Below are 16476 nucleotides of genomic sequence, written 5' to 3' on the forward strand. Positions count from 1 at the left end.
CCAGAAAACAAGTCAGTTTCTCAAGAATTGTTTGACCCCAACCTTTTGGGAAAGGTGTCACAGCCTTGACTTCACTTTCCCAACTAATTATGGGTTGATTTTTTTTTTTTTTTTTGCAGGGGAGGTGGGGGATACCTCAAGGGAAAGAAAAAAAGGCAGAAGCACAGGACTGTTTTTAAGTCTGTGCCATATTCCTCATGTGGTCTTACAAAATAAATGAACTAGCTTTTTTTAATCTAAAAATAAGCCAAACTTTGTGTCCCCTTGCACGTTGATGTTCCATTCTACTTTGAATGCTAATTACACATTTTTTTACCCTTTAAAAGTTAGTTTACCAAAACCCAATAATTTCCCTGCTCGAATCAAGAGCATAAAATGTGAAGAAATGAAATCTTAGGGAGCAAAGTATTTCATTTTGTTGCCATCCAGGAAAGTAGATGTGGATGGAATTGTGTCCCTCCCCCCTAAAAAGACATGGTGAATTCCTAACCCCCAATACTTCAGAATGTGACCTTGTTGGGAAATAGGGTCTTTATAGAGGTAATGAAATTAAAATGAGGTCATTAGTGTGGGCCCTAATCTAATATGACGGGTCTCCTAAAAAGGGGTTGCAGGGTAAATTGGGACACAGAGAAGGGAAAATGCTGTGTAAAGATGAAGGCAGAGATCTAGGTGATTCATCTATAAACAAGGAGTGCCAGAGAATTGCCAGCAAATCACCAGAAGTTAGGAGAAAAGCGTGGAACAGATTCTCCCTCACAGCTCTCACAAAGAACAACTCTGCCAATATCTTCTCAGACTTATAGCCTTCAGAATTGTGAAACAATAAATTTACCCAGGTTCTGGTACTTTGTTATGGCCACCTTAGCAAACTAATACATATAGCCTGCTAATACCAATAACCTCCATCTCTAGAAGCTGAGGGCATTTGCAAGAGTGAGCAAAAAGGCCACAAATGGGAAACATGAAGCCAAGAAGATCCAAAAGACAAGAGAAGAGCAGAGTTCAAAAACCAAAAAGAAAGTGTTTCCTAATGAAACACTAATCCCAAAGAGCCAAGCAAAGAGCCAAAAAGTTAGTAAAAGACTCAATGACTAGACTGAAGAGCACAAGACTTTCTATTCTCAGCTCAAATGTCACCCTTCAGAGAGTGACCGATTCATCTAAAGTAGCTCCCCTCTCACCTCTGCTCAGTCTCTATCCCATTGCCTGACTTATTTACATCAGTTGCCGCTACCTGAAACTATTTTTGTATTCGTTTATCATGCGTTTATTGTATGCCACCGTTTCCTAGAAAGTAAGCCCCCATCTGTCTTACCAGAGTGGAGAGCAGTGCCTGTCATCTCTGCAGGCATCAGGTGTTTCATACCTGGCATTAGGTGTTTCGCACGTTTCTCATGGACAAATGAAGTAGACTTGAAAATCAAAGGGAAATCAGAACATGGAGATATTATATTCCTTGAGACACCAGAGAGTTGATGGGGCCTGGACAGCCTTGCCCGTGGGTGCAGGGAAGCTGGAATGACTGCAGGCCCCTTCAGTGACAGTCAGGGCGTAGGGAATCAGTGCTGACTCCTACCTGCCTGAATATGATGGAGAGTGACCGAACTTGACACCCAAATTATGCACAATTCACCCAAGAGATTCTGCCCACTTGCTGCAGGACTTACTTCCGGCCATACAAGAAAAGAATTTTGGCAACTTAGGGGCTTTTTAAAAAATACACTACTCAAAATAACAGACTATCCAATGTGATTTCTAGGAGAATCATGAGCTCCTTAAATTGAAAATTCTGCTCCATTAACTTCCTGAAAGGTGAAGGTGGGTAGCTCCTGAAGGGTCTTGTGAATGAGGTAATCTGCGATACAGGATGGCTCCTGGGGAAGAAATCTTTCAAGAGTTCTAGAGGAAGGTTATTGGGAGGGATTTGTATTTAATGGATGACAAGTTAATGTGTCATCAGTGTCTGTGGTTGTGGTAGGACTGCTAAAAGGAATGACAAATGTTCTATATGCAACTTTGTATTTTAATACATTAACGCGTCTGTTAAACAGGACTTTTTTAAATCTCATGAAACTAAAAGAACCCCCCAGAGGATTCCTCTTTGTGACATTCAGCTCCTTTCTCTAGAACTTCTCAGCTGACGTTTTCTTTGCTTTTTAGTGGACTTTTGCCTTCATGTTTTCCAGGAAGAAAACAGAATTCTCTAGTGAAAAATCTGTACAGTGCATTTGCTAAACCAAAAAACTGATCGCAATCCTGTGTTGAGAAGAATCAATTGACGTGTGTGACCTGGACCCCAAATCATGAACTGATAAGCTGACATAATCCTCTCCTCACCACTAGAACCTGTTCTTTATATCATAATACTATCTCCCTGTGTAACAACATTTCCCTCAGAAACTCAAAGGATTGGTGATGATCGTTAACACGTATAATGTGTTTGGAAATAATGTACATTTTATTTTTGTCCTTATTTTAGCTTAAGGCTACCGAGGCCCAGAAAGCCTCACAGCAAGTTAGGATTGCTCAAGGAGTAAAACGTGGACATCTGGCCCATCACTAACTACTTCAATCAACATGCATAAAATCATGCTTTAGAGTTAAAGGCAGCATGCTACTACTCTCTCTTACCTTTCCTTATATTGCTATCTGTTCCAGAGGTATATTTTTGTGTTCGTTTGGCCACCGGAGACGTGTGTTTTCTTGTAAGCAAAAAGGATGTTTTTTAACACCCCTCGCTGTAGGTGCACGTTATCCTTGGCTGCTCTTCAGATCCTAGGCTGGTTCTTTTGCCCATTTCCAATCCTGTTTTTATTGGTGATAATTGGCATTTACTGGTGACCAAGATGTAACTAATGCTGTGCTTACTTTTGTTCTCATGTCTGAAAAAAAGTCAGTAGTAAGAGCAATTCTTGCAGTGTGTGAGTATGAGCACATGTGTGTGTTTGAGGACATCAGAGAAAGGGGAAAGCAAAGTGTGTCTGAGCCTCTTCCACAGTAGCCACTCTCTCTCCCTGCCCCCAGCCTTAATGTACTCTTTGCAAGACATCAGTTTTTGGTGATCGAGAATCTTCATAGAATCGGTGTCATGCAGTGTGTAGCAAACCAGAATGAACTAGGCAAAAATTCCAGCTGCGGACATACATCTAAGAAAATAAATGTGCGGATTGCTGGAAGAATAGCAGCATGAGATGCTCCCTGCCACCCTGCATTTTCCTGTGCAAGATTTTGCCTGTTGTCCTAACAGGCCTTTCGAAGCTCGAGATGACTACTCAATTATTCATTCACTAGCTGTGTGATCTTGAGTAAGCTACTTAATATCTCTGAGTTTCCATTCTCTCAACTGTAAAATGGAGGCAATAACTCTCTTGTAACATCATAAGGAATTAAGTTCCATACAATACAGGCCTTGGAGTGCACAGCACGTAGCCTGATGCCTGGTGTACTACATGTATTTTATTTTATTTTGTTTTGTTTTGTTTTGTTTTGTTTTATTATTTAAGTTTATTTAAGTTTATTTATTTATTTTGAGAGAGAGAGAATCGTAAACAGCCTTAGCCCAGAGCCAGATGCAGGGCTCAATCCCATGACCGTGGGATCATGACCTGAGCCAAAATCAAGAGTCAAATACTCAGCAGACTGAGCCACCCAGGTGCCCCTTTATCCCTCTGTTTTAATCATTTACACGAAGTCTTTCCTCCTGGAATATGAGTTCCTTGAGGAGGAGTATGGGTTCTATTTCTGTTTTCCCAATGCTTTACATGCACCCATGTGATTAGTGGCTCGAGAAAAGAACTTGAGAGGAACTTCTTCCAGTGACTATATTTGGTATACCAGCTTAGTGATAGGTGACTCACACTTTAGTAGGAAAGTATGGAAAGTGACAAGGGCTGTATGATGATCACGGTAGGCTTGTAAGAATCGGATACTAAGCCCTGGAATAATGAGGGAGAAAGTTTGGTTGTGATTACCATCTTGAGACTCACTCATATCCCTTTGGCATTCAAATGGAGTCCATGTCTGTATATTCCAAGTTGAGAAACCCTTCTCTATACTCTACTGCTGGTTTCTCTTCCTTCTTTTTGCTTACTGTTTAAAGTATCAAAGCTTGCTGCACATCACATCCCTTTTATCAGCTCTGGTGCACCTTAGAGTGGACATTTCCTTCAGGAGCCAAGAATACTGGAGCTTATATTTAGAGAGTACTTATTACGGATTGGATGAAGGTGTGATTATGCCTGGAGTCATGCTGCTTGACGCCATTCTAATATTCATTTAGTTAGAATGGTAACCACACTGAGTTATTGCTGGTCTCATATGGATCATATATTCACAGTCAGCCCTTGGCTTTGGCAAGATGATGTGTATTATCTCTGCTATTGCCCATCACCTCTTTTCATTGCATTATGAATATTGTGCATGGAAGCATGATTTTCCATCTATAATCACAGTTGAGTCCTTTCAACACAGTCTGTATGTTTAAGTGCATAGTTTTCTTCAAAGCAGACTTTGTTGAAATTGATATCCATTATCTGCTATCTCCGTCTTCCAGGGCTACCATGTTTTGCTCTAACTGGGAAGGAAGAGACAGTTTTTATTAACATGAATAGACTTTGTAGCCTGGCATATATTGTTTTACTGGTGTGATAGCAACTCAGGTTCTAGAAAGGAGTAGCATTCTGAAGGACAACTTTTTAATTTGAACACCAATTAAAGTGTTGTGTCCATCTTCATTGGATTTGTGGCCCTAAGCTCAATTGTGTCTCTCATTATACTCCTGCTATGTTTACTGACAAGTGTAACCACAGAAAAAGAATTGAAAGGGGCCAACGTAATTTCATCAAGGGAACATCAGGGTGAATTGTTGAAAACCACAAAAAGTGATACCATTTAGATCAACTACAAAATGCATGCTGCCAGCTGTCTGAAAGGACACTTGGGTGATGGTGTCCATGCCTGAAGGAAAGGCTCTTCTTCATAGGATGCCTCCTAGAAAACTGATAATAAGGGACTATCATTTGTGAAAGCCAAAGTTAGGGAAAAGTGAGGAAAAGTAAAGAATTACTTGTGAGTCAGAGCCTAGAGAGACCATTTTAGCAGAGATTTTTCAGTGGTGATGGGCACATTTTCAAACACAGGGCTACAGAAAGCAAAGAGATGTTGAGAACTGATTATTTCATCAGAATTAAGTGAATGAAAGCTCAGACTTGGAAACATGGAAAAGAGATACAAGGCCCTATGTGAGACTCTCCTGCTTGAAAGAAGCCTTTAGTGTACAAAGGTATTTAACAGCAAAGAAGTCCTCTTGTGACAAGGGAAAACTCGTTTTAATTACTAATGTTCAGTTTACTTCATATTCTTCTAGAGTTGATAATCTAATATTTATTAATTGGGTATAAATATACATAAATAATTTCTATCAAGGGGAGAAAAAGGAGGCTGGTTGTGTTGGGGAGTTTTCAGTAGTGGTGGAAATGAATGATTATGTTTTTTATTTTAGTCACCATGGGTAATTCTAACACCTTTATTCTGTTTATGTGGGGATGTAAAGTAACTGAATAAACCTTAATGAAAACTGTGTTTTATTGATTTTGCAGAGTTAAGAGGAAGACTTGGGAGGGATGGAACCTTCCAACAAGTTTGGAAGAAAGTAGAGGGAATGCAGAGATGCCAGACTGTCACGAAGACCCATGGACAATCCCGCACTCACGCTTCTCTATCGAACTTTAAGATTTATTAGTAATATGCTGCCTTTGCAAGATGAAAAGAAACTAATGCCAAGAAGGCATATTCTTCAATATTTGGAATAGACGTGCTCTTAAGACAATGGCTTCAAAGGTGTCCTGCCTATATGTTTTGACAGTCGTGTGCTGGGCCAGTGCCCTCTGGTATCTGAGTATAACTCGTCCCACTTCTTCCTACACCGGCTCCAAGCCATTCAGCCACCTAACAGTCGCCAGGAAAAACTTCACCTTTGGCAACATAAGAACTCGACCTATAAACCCACATTCTTTTGAATTTCTTATAAATGAACCCAACAAATGTGAAAAGAACATTCCTTTCCTTGTTATCCTCATCAGCACCACCCACAAAGAATTCGATGCCCGCCAGGCAATCCGAGAGACGTGGGGGGATGAGAACAACTTCAAAGGGATCAAGATAGCCACTCTCTTCCTCCTGGGCAAGAATGCTGATCCTGTTCTGAATCAGATGGTGGAGCAAGAGAGCCAAATCTTCCACGACATTATTGTGGAGGACTTTATTGACTCCTACCATAACCTTACCCTTAAGACATTAATGGGAATGAGATGGGTGGCCACTTTTTGTTCAAAAGCCAAGTATGTCATGAAAACAGACAGTGACATTTTTGTAAACATGGACAACCTTATTTATAAACTACTAAAACCCTCCACCAAGCCAAGGAGAAGGTATTTTACTGGCTATGTCATCAATGGAGGACCAATCCGGGACGTCCGCAGTAAGTGGTATATGCCCAGGGATTTGTACCCTGACAGTAACTACCCACCGTTCTGTTCGGGGACTGGCTATATCTTTTCAGCTGATGTGGCTGAACTCATTTATAAGACTTCACTCCACACAAGGCTGCTTCACCTTGAAGATGTATATGTGGGACTGTGTCTTCGAAAACTGGGCATACATCCTTTCCAGAACAGTGGCTTCAATCACTGGAAAATGGCCTATAGTTTGTGTAGGTATCGCCGAGTTATCACCGTGCATCAGATCTCTCCGGAAGAAATGCACAGAATCTGGAATGACATGTCAAGCAAGAAACATCTCAGATGTTAGGATTTTTACCAATGTAAATACATTTCTTTTCTTTTTTAAGAAATGGGGCCTAGGGTGTTGGTATTTAACAGGTGTCACCAAGGGAAATGAACTGGCGAAGGGGTTTTGTAAAAAGGGTTTCCTTCCCACTCCTACTTTCTTTCTTCGATTACCAATTTACAAATGTCAGGCTCTGGTCATAGAAACAATACACGAGTTTGAAGGGCCAGATTTCATTCTCAGGTCCTAAGGCATTGCATTTATCTGAAAAAGCAACTTCCTGAAAACTGCTAGGATTTACATACTGTGCATCTGAGATAAAAATCTGGTTCTGGGAAACTGAAACTCACTGTAATGTCTTCATATCAGCTCTGCAAAAATGAATAAGTAAATAGCGCTTTTTCAGAAATAATTCAGAAATAATACACAGTCAGGAAGACACGCTCGATGTGATTATTAACATTGTGTGTGCTGTTATATTGAATTTTTACATATATTGCCATGGGACATGTACAGTGTTTGCCGTTCCAGCAAGAAATGAACTTAGGCCTGGCAGGAAGGCTGCAGTTAAATAAATGGAAATCTAAACTTGAAAATCAAATATCCTGTATGTTTGGAAGACAACTCTGCCTGCTCATCCAAGGATTAAACCTGGTCATTGGGTGGAATGTATATAAAATGCTACTTAACAAAATAAACAAGAGCTTTTTTTTTTTTTTTTTTTTTTTTTTTTGCCCTTTCAGAACAAACATTACCTGGTGCCTCCAAGGAGATTTTGCCAAATGTAATCTTACCTGCCTGCCTCCATACAGTGTTGCTAAGTGCATTTTACAATTTCTGACAGGCAGGCACATGTGTAGAAATAAGTTGGAAGGAGGGCAGAAAAACAATAAATTACATGGAGAAAATACAAATTTATGTATGCATTAAAATTAACATAAGCAAACTTAGCAATAGTATAGATGCCACGCCCACACATTTGCAAAGCATGTGAGAGAATCTTCTAATGGGTACCAATGTTATTGGATGATTTAGCTCTGTAGGTGATAGATGGAATACTCTAACATCTGAAACATCCAAGCACCTCCAGCAGCAATGCTGTTGGGAGGCATTCTGGGAGCTCCAAGCTCTGTGATTGAGGTTCACGGGAAGGAAGGGTGGAGAAGCTTGGAATCAGTTCCTGTTGATACCATCATCTTTGTTGGGTCATGTGAGCAGGCGTCTTAACCTTGCTGTGCTTCAGTATGCTCATGTATAAAATGGATGGAAAAAACACCTACCTCACAGGTGCTGTGAGAGCAAATCGCATTTGCTAAGAATCTTGAGATCCTTAGTTTACAAGGTGCTAATGCAATGTGTCATGCGTTATGCCAAATGCTAAAATAATTCATTACAATGATGGTCACTGTAATCAGTAGTAGTAACATCAGCTTAAATGTAAAATCTGCCAAAAGAAAGATCGAATATGAACTGTTTGTGCATCTGGTTCTTCTAAGATTTTTTGACTTTTCCCTGGATATCTTAGGTGTTTGGAGAAGCTTCAATTTCTCTACCATTTCTTCTGGTTTCGATGAACAAGTTTTTACTTCAGTGCATTGCCTTGATTTCCCAGGGTGCTGCAGGTGAAGGCAGCTGTGTTTCTTCAGGGAGGAGCCTCTGGCTGGAAGTGTATTACAATAAATGAATCACATGCTTTGCAAAATGTATTATATCCCATCAACTTGGATCTCAGGAAACAGTGATCTGAATTCTCAATAAGAACTTTGAAGAGTGACCGGTAAAGCTAGCTCCCCTCTATCAGAAGAACAGGCACTCAGCAAACCCCCACATTGCGCATCATCTATTCATTAGAAAACTTCTTTTTGTTTGTTTGTTTTCATTCAAAGAAAGCCCTGCAACTGAAAGAATATAACTTTTCTTTTAACCTGACCTTTGGAAGCCCCCCCTAGAAGTTGATAGCAAACAAGTAAACACAATGAACAAATGGAAGTCATGGCCTATTTCTTGAAAACACTGGATATTTTATCCCCAGCCACAAAGAATGCAATATGAGACAGGCCTTCCTGTCCTTCAGTACATCTTCATCAAACAGCTGGACTGCCGAGTTTGATTGGAAAACAGCATTAGGTAGACTGGGGAGAGATGGATCAGCACAAGGTGAGCCCCTCTCTAACCCCCACCCCTCAACTGCTGTGAGTTCCAGTCATTGGAAAAGTCTCATGACTTTGTGCTTGGTTTGCGTTTCAGTCACATAGCTGAATCAAGCCTCTGTCTTATACTACCATTTTGCATTTACCTTATGCTCAGTCAAGCCACCTTCGCGTCAAGGAATTGCACATTACGAACATCGTATATGTACATCTATGAATTGTTTTCTTTGTGTGTGTGTGTGTGTGTGTGTGTGTGTGTATCCACTATAAATAGAGCCCTAATCTTTAAAAGGAGCAAAAATCAGAGAATCATATGTCTTAAAGAACTATTTCCTAACTTTTTTATGCTAGGTAGTGCCCATGTGACAAACATGTAAATATTCATCAAAGACCATATGTATATATTTTAAAGGCATTTTTTCCCTTCTCCCCTGTATGTATAGCTAGAATCTGCTTGTTATGTACATTTTCTTCTGCATGGAGCTCGGTGAGGCAAAGCCATTGTCCAGTGTTTCAATAGCTGAAAGCATGATTGCCCTTCATTTTTTGAATGTTCAAAAAAAAAAAAAAAGTTTAAGTCAAGTGATCATGAAAAAGCTCTAATTTTCTACTTTTCTTAATTTTATGGTGCCGGCCAAGTTATGGTTTCAATTATTTAAGCCATTTTTTAATGTATTATCATTTCTCTTACATAAAATAATGTTTCAATGTTGTACCAGGAGTCGTTCAGAGAATTTTTATAAAAACCTTCTGACTGTCCCCCTACCTGTTGTGTTCATTATGCATTGGATAACAAAAGGTATCAATAATTAATGTCTGTATTCTTAAATTTTCCTTTTTAAGTTTATTTTTGGAAAAAAAGTTTTATCTTTGCTGGTTAGTTTGCGTGGCTTTGGGTCTTCTTCTATTGAACCAAATGCCAGTTTCGATATATAATATTGTATTTTTAAATAACCGGAATCAAAAAAATGAACATCGTTTTCGATTTGGATTAAAATCAGAAGAACAAAACCCCTTTGTGTGATGATATGGGGGAAACAAACTCTTTACAGAGAAGCTGAGGAAAGAGTTTTTCAGTCAAACCTCTTCTATCAAAAGACAATGGAACATTTACATAAAGCTTCTGGGATTCATTTTCTACCTTTCCTAATATGTGGGTTTAGTGGGGGAATTGATTCTGTCATTTCTTCTGTAAAGGTGAGGATAGTTTTTATAAGCAACAAAGTAACTTGTGAATGAAAGAAGTAATTTACTAGAAACGCTTGTTGATGATAATTGACATTTAGGTATATCGTTATATATGAATGATTGTTTATTTATGTATTTATTTGTCAAAATTGTACATACTATTTCGCCAAACGTACTTGTCTGTAAAAGTGCACTCTCCAGGTTTGTAGTACTATTTAGGGTTACATGGGTTGCCAATCAAGCTGCTAATCAGAATACTATTTTTTGTATCAATGTTATAACACTGAAAAATAGATGTCTTTACATTCAGTTTCTTCACCTTCCTCTTGAAATGTAAACTGTGGATTGAAAGCACGATGCCAATGTATAAGCCCATCTGTCATGAGGAAGATTATGGTTCCGTAAAGCTGATTTTTTTAAACCATTGGGACAAATAAACAGAAGGAGAACATATTTTCCACTGTGCTTCTTTTCTGGAAAAAACCTCTTTGGCGAGATGCGATCATTAAAATTAGCTGATGCCCTGTTGTTTATCATTAACCTTCTCCACGACCTCAATATAGGTAATAGTTCAAATCATTCAGAGCTCATCCCAAGAGCCTAATGCAGCCAACTTAGAGATGGTTTGGTCCGGAGATTATGGGCTGCCCGAGGATTTAGAAAACTGGGATCTCCCTTGACCCTTGGAGGCCTCAGGAAAGTCTCTTTTAAATTCTGACAGGTTGAACATGTCAACAAATTATAATTCAGAGAGCAGTATATTGATAACATGCTTGGTGAATTAGGACCTATTAAATCAAGATAAAACTGTCATTCTTATGTGTCACCCACATATATCTTTTGGAATATTGCATACTATTTTAAAAGTTTGCTCGTACTGGAAAAATGCTATTCAGGCATTCTTAACGGCAGACAAGTAGATGCTGATTGCTGATGCCTGACTTTGGAAACAAGAGACTAATAGCTATTTAAGAGACAAAAGTTCCTCTTATTATCAATCCTGAATTCACTTAAATAGGTCTTTACTTTCTAATGGAAATTTAACTGGATTTACTGCCACTGCACCTCAAGAGTTCAAAAAGTTAAGTCCATCAGGTGAGCTAAAATACAGGCGGCATAAACAATGAAAACATAAAACATATAGATTTGTATTCGGCGTGACTTTTTTTAAAGGAGCAACATCAAGAGCAATATTGTAAAAGCCTGGTCTTAACCAGGAGCATCAGTACCAAGTGGACTTTGTTAGAAATGCAAATTCTTGGAACTTACCAGAAACCTGGGGGTGTGACTCGGCAATCTTTATTAACAAGCCGGTTAGGCCATTCTCAGGCCCATTAACGTTGAGAACGCTGCTCAGGGGCTGGCCGACTACCCTGTGTGAACCACAGCCAGACTGCTGCCAACGCTCTGAGAGTGGTTTCAGGATGAATATTGGCAAAGACTCGATGAGGGGAGATACTCACATTGCACCCCAAACTAAGCAACATGGTTTCCCAAGGGTAAGAATTCTACTCTTTTCATTAGATGTGTGTTGCCAAAAATGTACTTAATTATTATTTTATTATATTTTAATTTCATTAGTACAGAAACTGTGGCGATCTGTTTTTTTTTTTTTTTAACGTTTTTCTAATTTTATTTTTGAGACAGAGAGAGACAGAGCATGAACGGGGGAGGGTCAGTGAGAGGGAGACACAGAATCTGAAACAGGCTCCAGGCTCTGAGCTATCAGCACAGAGCCCGATGCGGGTCTCGAACTCACGGACCACAAGATCATGACCTGAGCCGAAGTCAGATGCTTAACCGACCGAGCCACCCAGGCGCCCCAGATCTGTTTCTTAAGCAAGTTTACAGATATCTTCGATTTTGCCTCTTATCCGGCAAGCTTAAAATACTTGGTCCTTTACAGGAAGAGTTTGCCAACCTCTGACTTACAGAAACAGGGAGACATCTGACCAAGGTGTTACATGCATATTTCCTCCAATTGTAAATGAAAAGTCACATCGATAAAGCATACTGGAATTGTTTCTATGCAGCCCGGGAAATGACAATGTAGTCATGAGGATGAATTGCATTAAAAACCGACAGCTGCATATATTTTTTAAATATTTCCTTTTTATCTCTGGGTGATTTTTAAAAATTATAAAAACTTGATTCTAATTGTAACAATTATCCAAAGCTTAATTAATATATTGCTTAAAGATGTGTGGGTATTAGACCTAAGAGGGTGGGTTTCATATAGCTTGATTATCATAATTACAAGCATTCTATTTTCTCATTTACTTAATTGATTGTCAAAGCTTTCCAGATAAATTCACACTGCTGGAAGAGAACTGAATACATTTCTGAGAGGAAAAAAAAAAATGGGACTATTTAGAAGAACGATGTGTCCCAGAATATAATCCATGTGAGCATGAAAAATTGCCCTTGATAATATCTCCTTACTTCTTTGCTGGTTAAAATAGGCATTTTTGTGAAATGAAAAAGAAATGAATGAAAAAGTATTATTGATTCAACTACATCTGTAATAACACTGGCTCCACTGTCTCTTCAGCCAGAGGTGCCCAGCACTCAAGAAAAATTTTCCATTTAGTTTTCCTTATAGAATCTATTAGTTTGGTACATTATGTCGACTATTTGTTATGCCTCTTGCAATGACCTCAGTCCTCACCTGGGGGGAGGATGGCGTGAAAGGTGATTTATTCTCTCTCTGAGGTTTATTCCAGAGCGTTTACTCAGCAGTGGCTGCCTGATACGGCAGGCTGGGCAGTGTTACTTGTGGGGCTTTTGTGATGAAGACTATTTTTCAGTAGAGACAAGGATGACCTCACCAAGCATGAGGTGAGGGAAAAGAAAACACCAGACTCTCTCCCATTGCAAAGCCTTAAATTTTCAGTGCCCATCCCTCTGGCTTCTTAAGTCCTAACAGTAACCCCACTGAGGTAGTGTTACTGTTATCTCAAGTGACAGATTAAGAAACTGAGGCAACAGACAATTGTGTAACTTACAGAGTGAGCTCAGGCCCTCTGGCTGTAAAGGCACTGGTCTGTAACCAGTGCAGCATGCTGCCTCTGAAGGTAAGAACATGCACCCCAAGTCCCACCCCTAGCCCCACTCCAATGAAGTCCGTGTAATTATTTTCATTTGTTTTCAGATTAAAACACCCCACCCACCACTTTCTTGGAGTCATAATTTACACACTTTGATATTCACCCCTTTTAAGTGTACAGTTCTATGAGTTTTGACAAATGATACATTTGGATAACCACCACCACCAGCCAGATATGGAGCAGTTCCATCACCTCCCAAATTCTCTTGCCCTTTTGTAGTCAGCCCCCTTCTCCAGCCCCTGGCACTCACTTACCTGCCAAGTAAGTTCCAAACTTCTATTTTACACGAGGTTTGCATTTTATTCAGTAGTCACCATGCATAATGTCTAATGCATATGAAAGTTCTTCAGATAACCCATTATGACAATTTAGTACAAAGAAAAGGAAAAGCCTGGAGAGGAAGAGAAGACTAAAAAAATCTTAAACAATGTGAAAGGACAGGTAAAAGCTTCTGTAACTTAAAAACAAACCACATTGATTTGAGAATATCCAAATCTAATGAATATTAATAAGAAGGTGCGAGTCAAAAATCTGTAACCCCACTCACTCAGAGTCTAGCCCAGCTCAGTAGGAACTTTTAACAGAGCTTCTATCCTTCAGAGCTCACACACACACACACACACACACACACACACACACACACATTTCTGTAAAGTAGAAAGAACAATCTATAAGTTCAATTGTACTTTTTCCCTCTTGGAAGCAAAGGATCCTCTGGAGAGGCATCCATCACTTGGGAGCTCATTAAGAAGGCAAGCCCTCTCTGCACTTGGGGATTTGTCTCCACACTTGTCTCAAACCACACTCAGATGAGCTCTATTTCTGCATCTGCCTGTTCTCCCTTTCTATTGGTTTCTTCAACATTTGCTAGTCCACATTTCCTTTAGGAAAAGATAACTTCACAACCATAGGTTCTCTTCAAACTTTATCGACAGAAGTATCTGAATTAACTTGGAAAGCATGCCATTTATAACAATATGCTCCTCAGTCTTACGGGCAATCCAAGCTATAAGCAGCATGGCTGTGGGAGCAAAGCAGGAGCCTGGAGCAGGAAAAACAGCATGAGGGACACATACACTCTACAGCAATGCTTCTCACGTTGTAATGTGCCTAGTAATTACCTGGGAATCTTGTTAAAATGCAGATTAGTAGTTCAGTGTACAACCAAAGTTCCGATTTCCTGATAAGCTCTCAGGCAATGACAATGCTCTTGTATCAAGACCCTAGTATTCAGGCTAGAGTCTAGAGATACTAGCATTCATTAAGGATTAAGGTGAGGTTTAAATCTCTAGTGCAGTCTTCAGTTAAAAACTCATAAAAACTCCTAAAAACCCAGTGTTGGGCCTTGGCCTGACAGCGAGGAGCCTGCTTCGCATTCTGTCTCCATCTCTCTCTGCCTGTCCCCTGCTTGCTCTCTCTCAAAAATAAACATCAAATAAAAGAAGTAACCTAGATCATATGTAGCCACAAGTAAGTAAAATAAATATTTTTCACCAAGAACACAAAGCACACTTCATAAAGTTTTGTGCATCCATTTTTTATTTTCAAGGCAAATGGAGAGAGGAGAAAATGACTCAAGTAACAAAGGAAAAGTATCAGCAATAGGGACAATGAGAACGTTTGAAAGAGACAGTGAGCAAAGGGCCAGAAGGACGGGAAGTAAGAGAACAGAAAGTACTAATTCAGGGTGACGTGAAGATGAAGAAAAGGTCACCTGTTTTCAGATTATGTTGATCAATGTTACTTTGCTTTTGCCATTGTGAAAAGTATCTAAGTGTCATGGATTTCAAGCCACTCTCCATCCAATTTTTTCTAGGTAGAGAAGTTTAAAACAAGGGGAGTCCCCAAGAGGCAGTTGTCAGTCAAGGTTTTCTCTAAGGTGGTGATTGTCAATTCGCATTTTCTTGTATATCAGCTTGATTTTTTGCTTGTTTGTTTTCCTTCACTTACTTTTGCTTTATAATTATTCTTAGTTCGTTCTCATGCCCATACTAGAAATGCTACATTCTTTTGCTTTAAATTTTGCACATATGCTATAACTGAATCCCAGAGACTGGATTTGCTTGGATTTCCACAGACATGGATTAAGTAATAAGTGAAATCCCTAATATTTTCAGCAGAGAAAAAGATCATTGGATACTCTTCTCTATATTAGAAGGCAGGTATGACCTAAGGCAACCTTAGCTTTAAAGCTAACTTTAAAATCAAAATAAAAACATTCACATTAGGTTTTTGATAAACTATAAAATCAATTTCAGTGGAGTAAGCTATCATTTTGCTTTATTACTCTTAAATAGATGATAGAATGTCAGTGTAAGTCCATGGAGGCATATTCATTCATTCAACCATTAACTCAATATATTTTTCTTGAAGGCTAACCAGGAATCAGGCACAATGTTAGTACCAAGTGTGTATACATTTTAGGAGTGGATTGCCCAATATTATTTTCAAAGCTCAAGCTTCCTTGTTATTCAAAATCAGAAAATGCTTCGTAGAATTCCTAATCCCTGGATGCTTTAGTGGGAGCTAGTTCACTATGGACAACTTGTGATCCCATGATCACTAAGCCAGCATTGTTTATAACCTGGTCCATGGACTCAGCATTTTTATTCTTTCATGAATAAACTTAATGGATTAGAACATGGTTGATTAGTGTCTGCTAACCAGAAAAGAAAGATAGTAATGCATATGTAGTCTATATATTTGAGTATCTCAAATACTAAATCCATTCTCCCTGCAATGTAAATTGTGTTTGAGCCCCACCCCAACTAAGAACCAGTAAGTTTCATTTACATTATGGGCTGATACTTTCTTTCCTTCAAACAAATGGAAGATGATACAAAACTCTAAATAGCTTTAAAAATGTAATATTAAAATATATTTCTATGAAATTAAGAGAAGCAGATTTTACAATGGGCAATAGAATTTGCTAAAGAGCTTTGAGCAAGCAAACCTGCCCCCTATCCTGAGTCAGCAGCCATGGTCGATCTGTGTTCACAGCTATGCATGGGCAACTGGACATGGTTTAAAATCTCCAGACTATTCAGCAATTGCCCAACTAGGATGAAGGCATCTCTCACTTAACTTTATTAAACTTCACAGAAACATTCAACAAGGGCTTGTTTAGTCTTCTGTATCAAGGTATCTACTCCATGGTCTGGGGTGATCTCCCCATATCACACCTCCATTTTACGCAAACTTCAAGACTCCCGTCAAATGATACACATTGATATTGTTTATCA

General features: G+C 39.2%; 1 protein-coding gene and 1 pseudogene across 1 annotated transcript; both read left to right on the forward strand.

Annotated features, from left to right (window-relative positions):
* Nucleotides 1-5726: 5726 nt before the first annotated feature.
* On the forward strand, nt 5727-7172 carry B3GALT1 (beta-1,3-galactosyltransferase 1). Its single transcript, XM_042953157.1, has one exon. The coding sequence runs from the start codon at nt 5830-5832 to the stop codon at nt 6808-6810; it is 981 nt and encodes a 326-aa protein (XP_042809091.1). The 5' UTR covers nt 5727-5829; the 3' UTR covers nt 6811-7172.
* A 1665-nt stretch (nt 7173-8837) lies between these two features.
* The window catches only part of LOC122226024, a 29488-nt pseudogene continuing 21849 nt past the window's right edge, over nt 8838-16476 (forward strand).

This window comes from Panthera leo, chromosome C1, assembly GCF_018350215.1.
Source record: "Panthera leo isolate Ple1 chromosome C1, P.leo_Ple1_pat1.1, whole genome shotgun sequence".
NCBI lineage: Eukaryota > Metazoa > Chordata > Mammalia > Carnivora > Felidae > Panthera > Panthera leo.

Coding starts and splice junctions, on each gene's coding strand:
- B3GALT1 (XM_042953157.1), top strand. CDS start 5,830: ATGGCTTCAAAGGTGTCCTGCCTATATGTTTTGACAGTCGTGTGCTGG.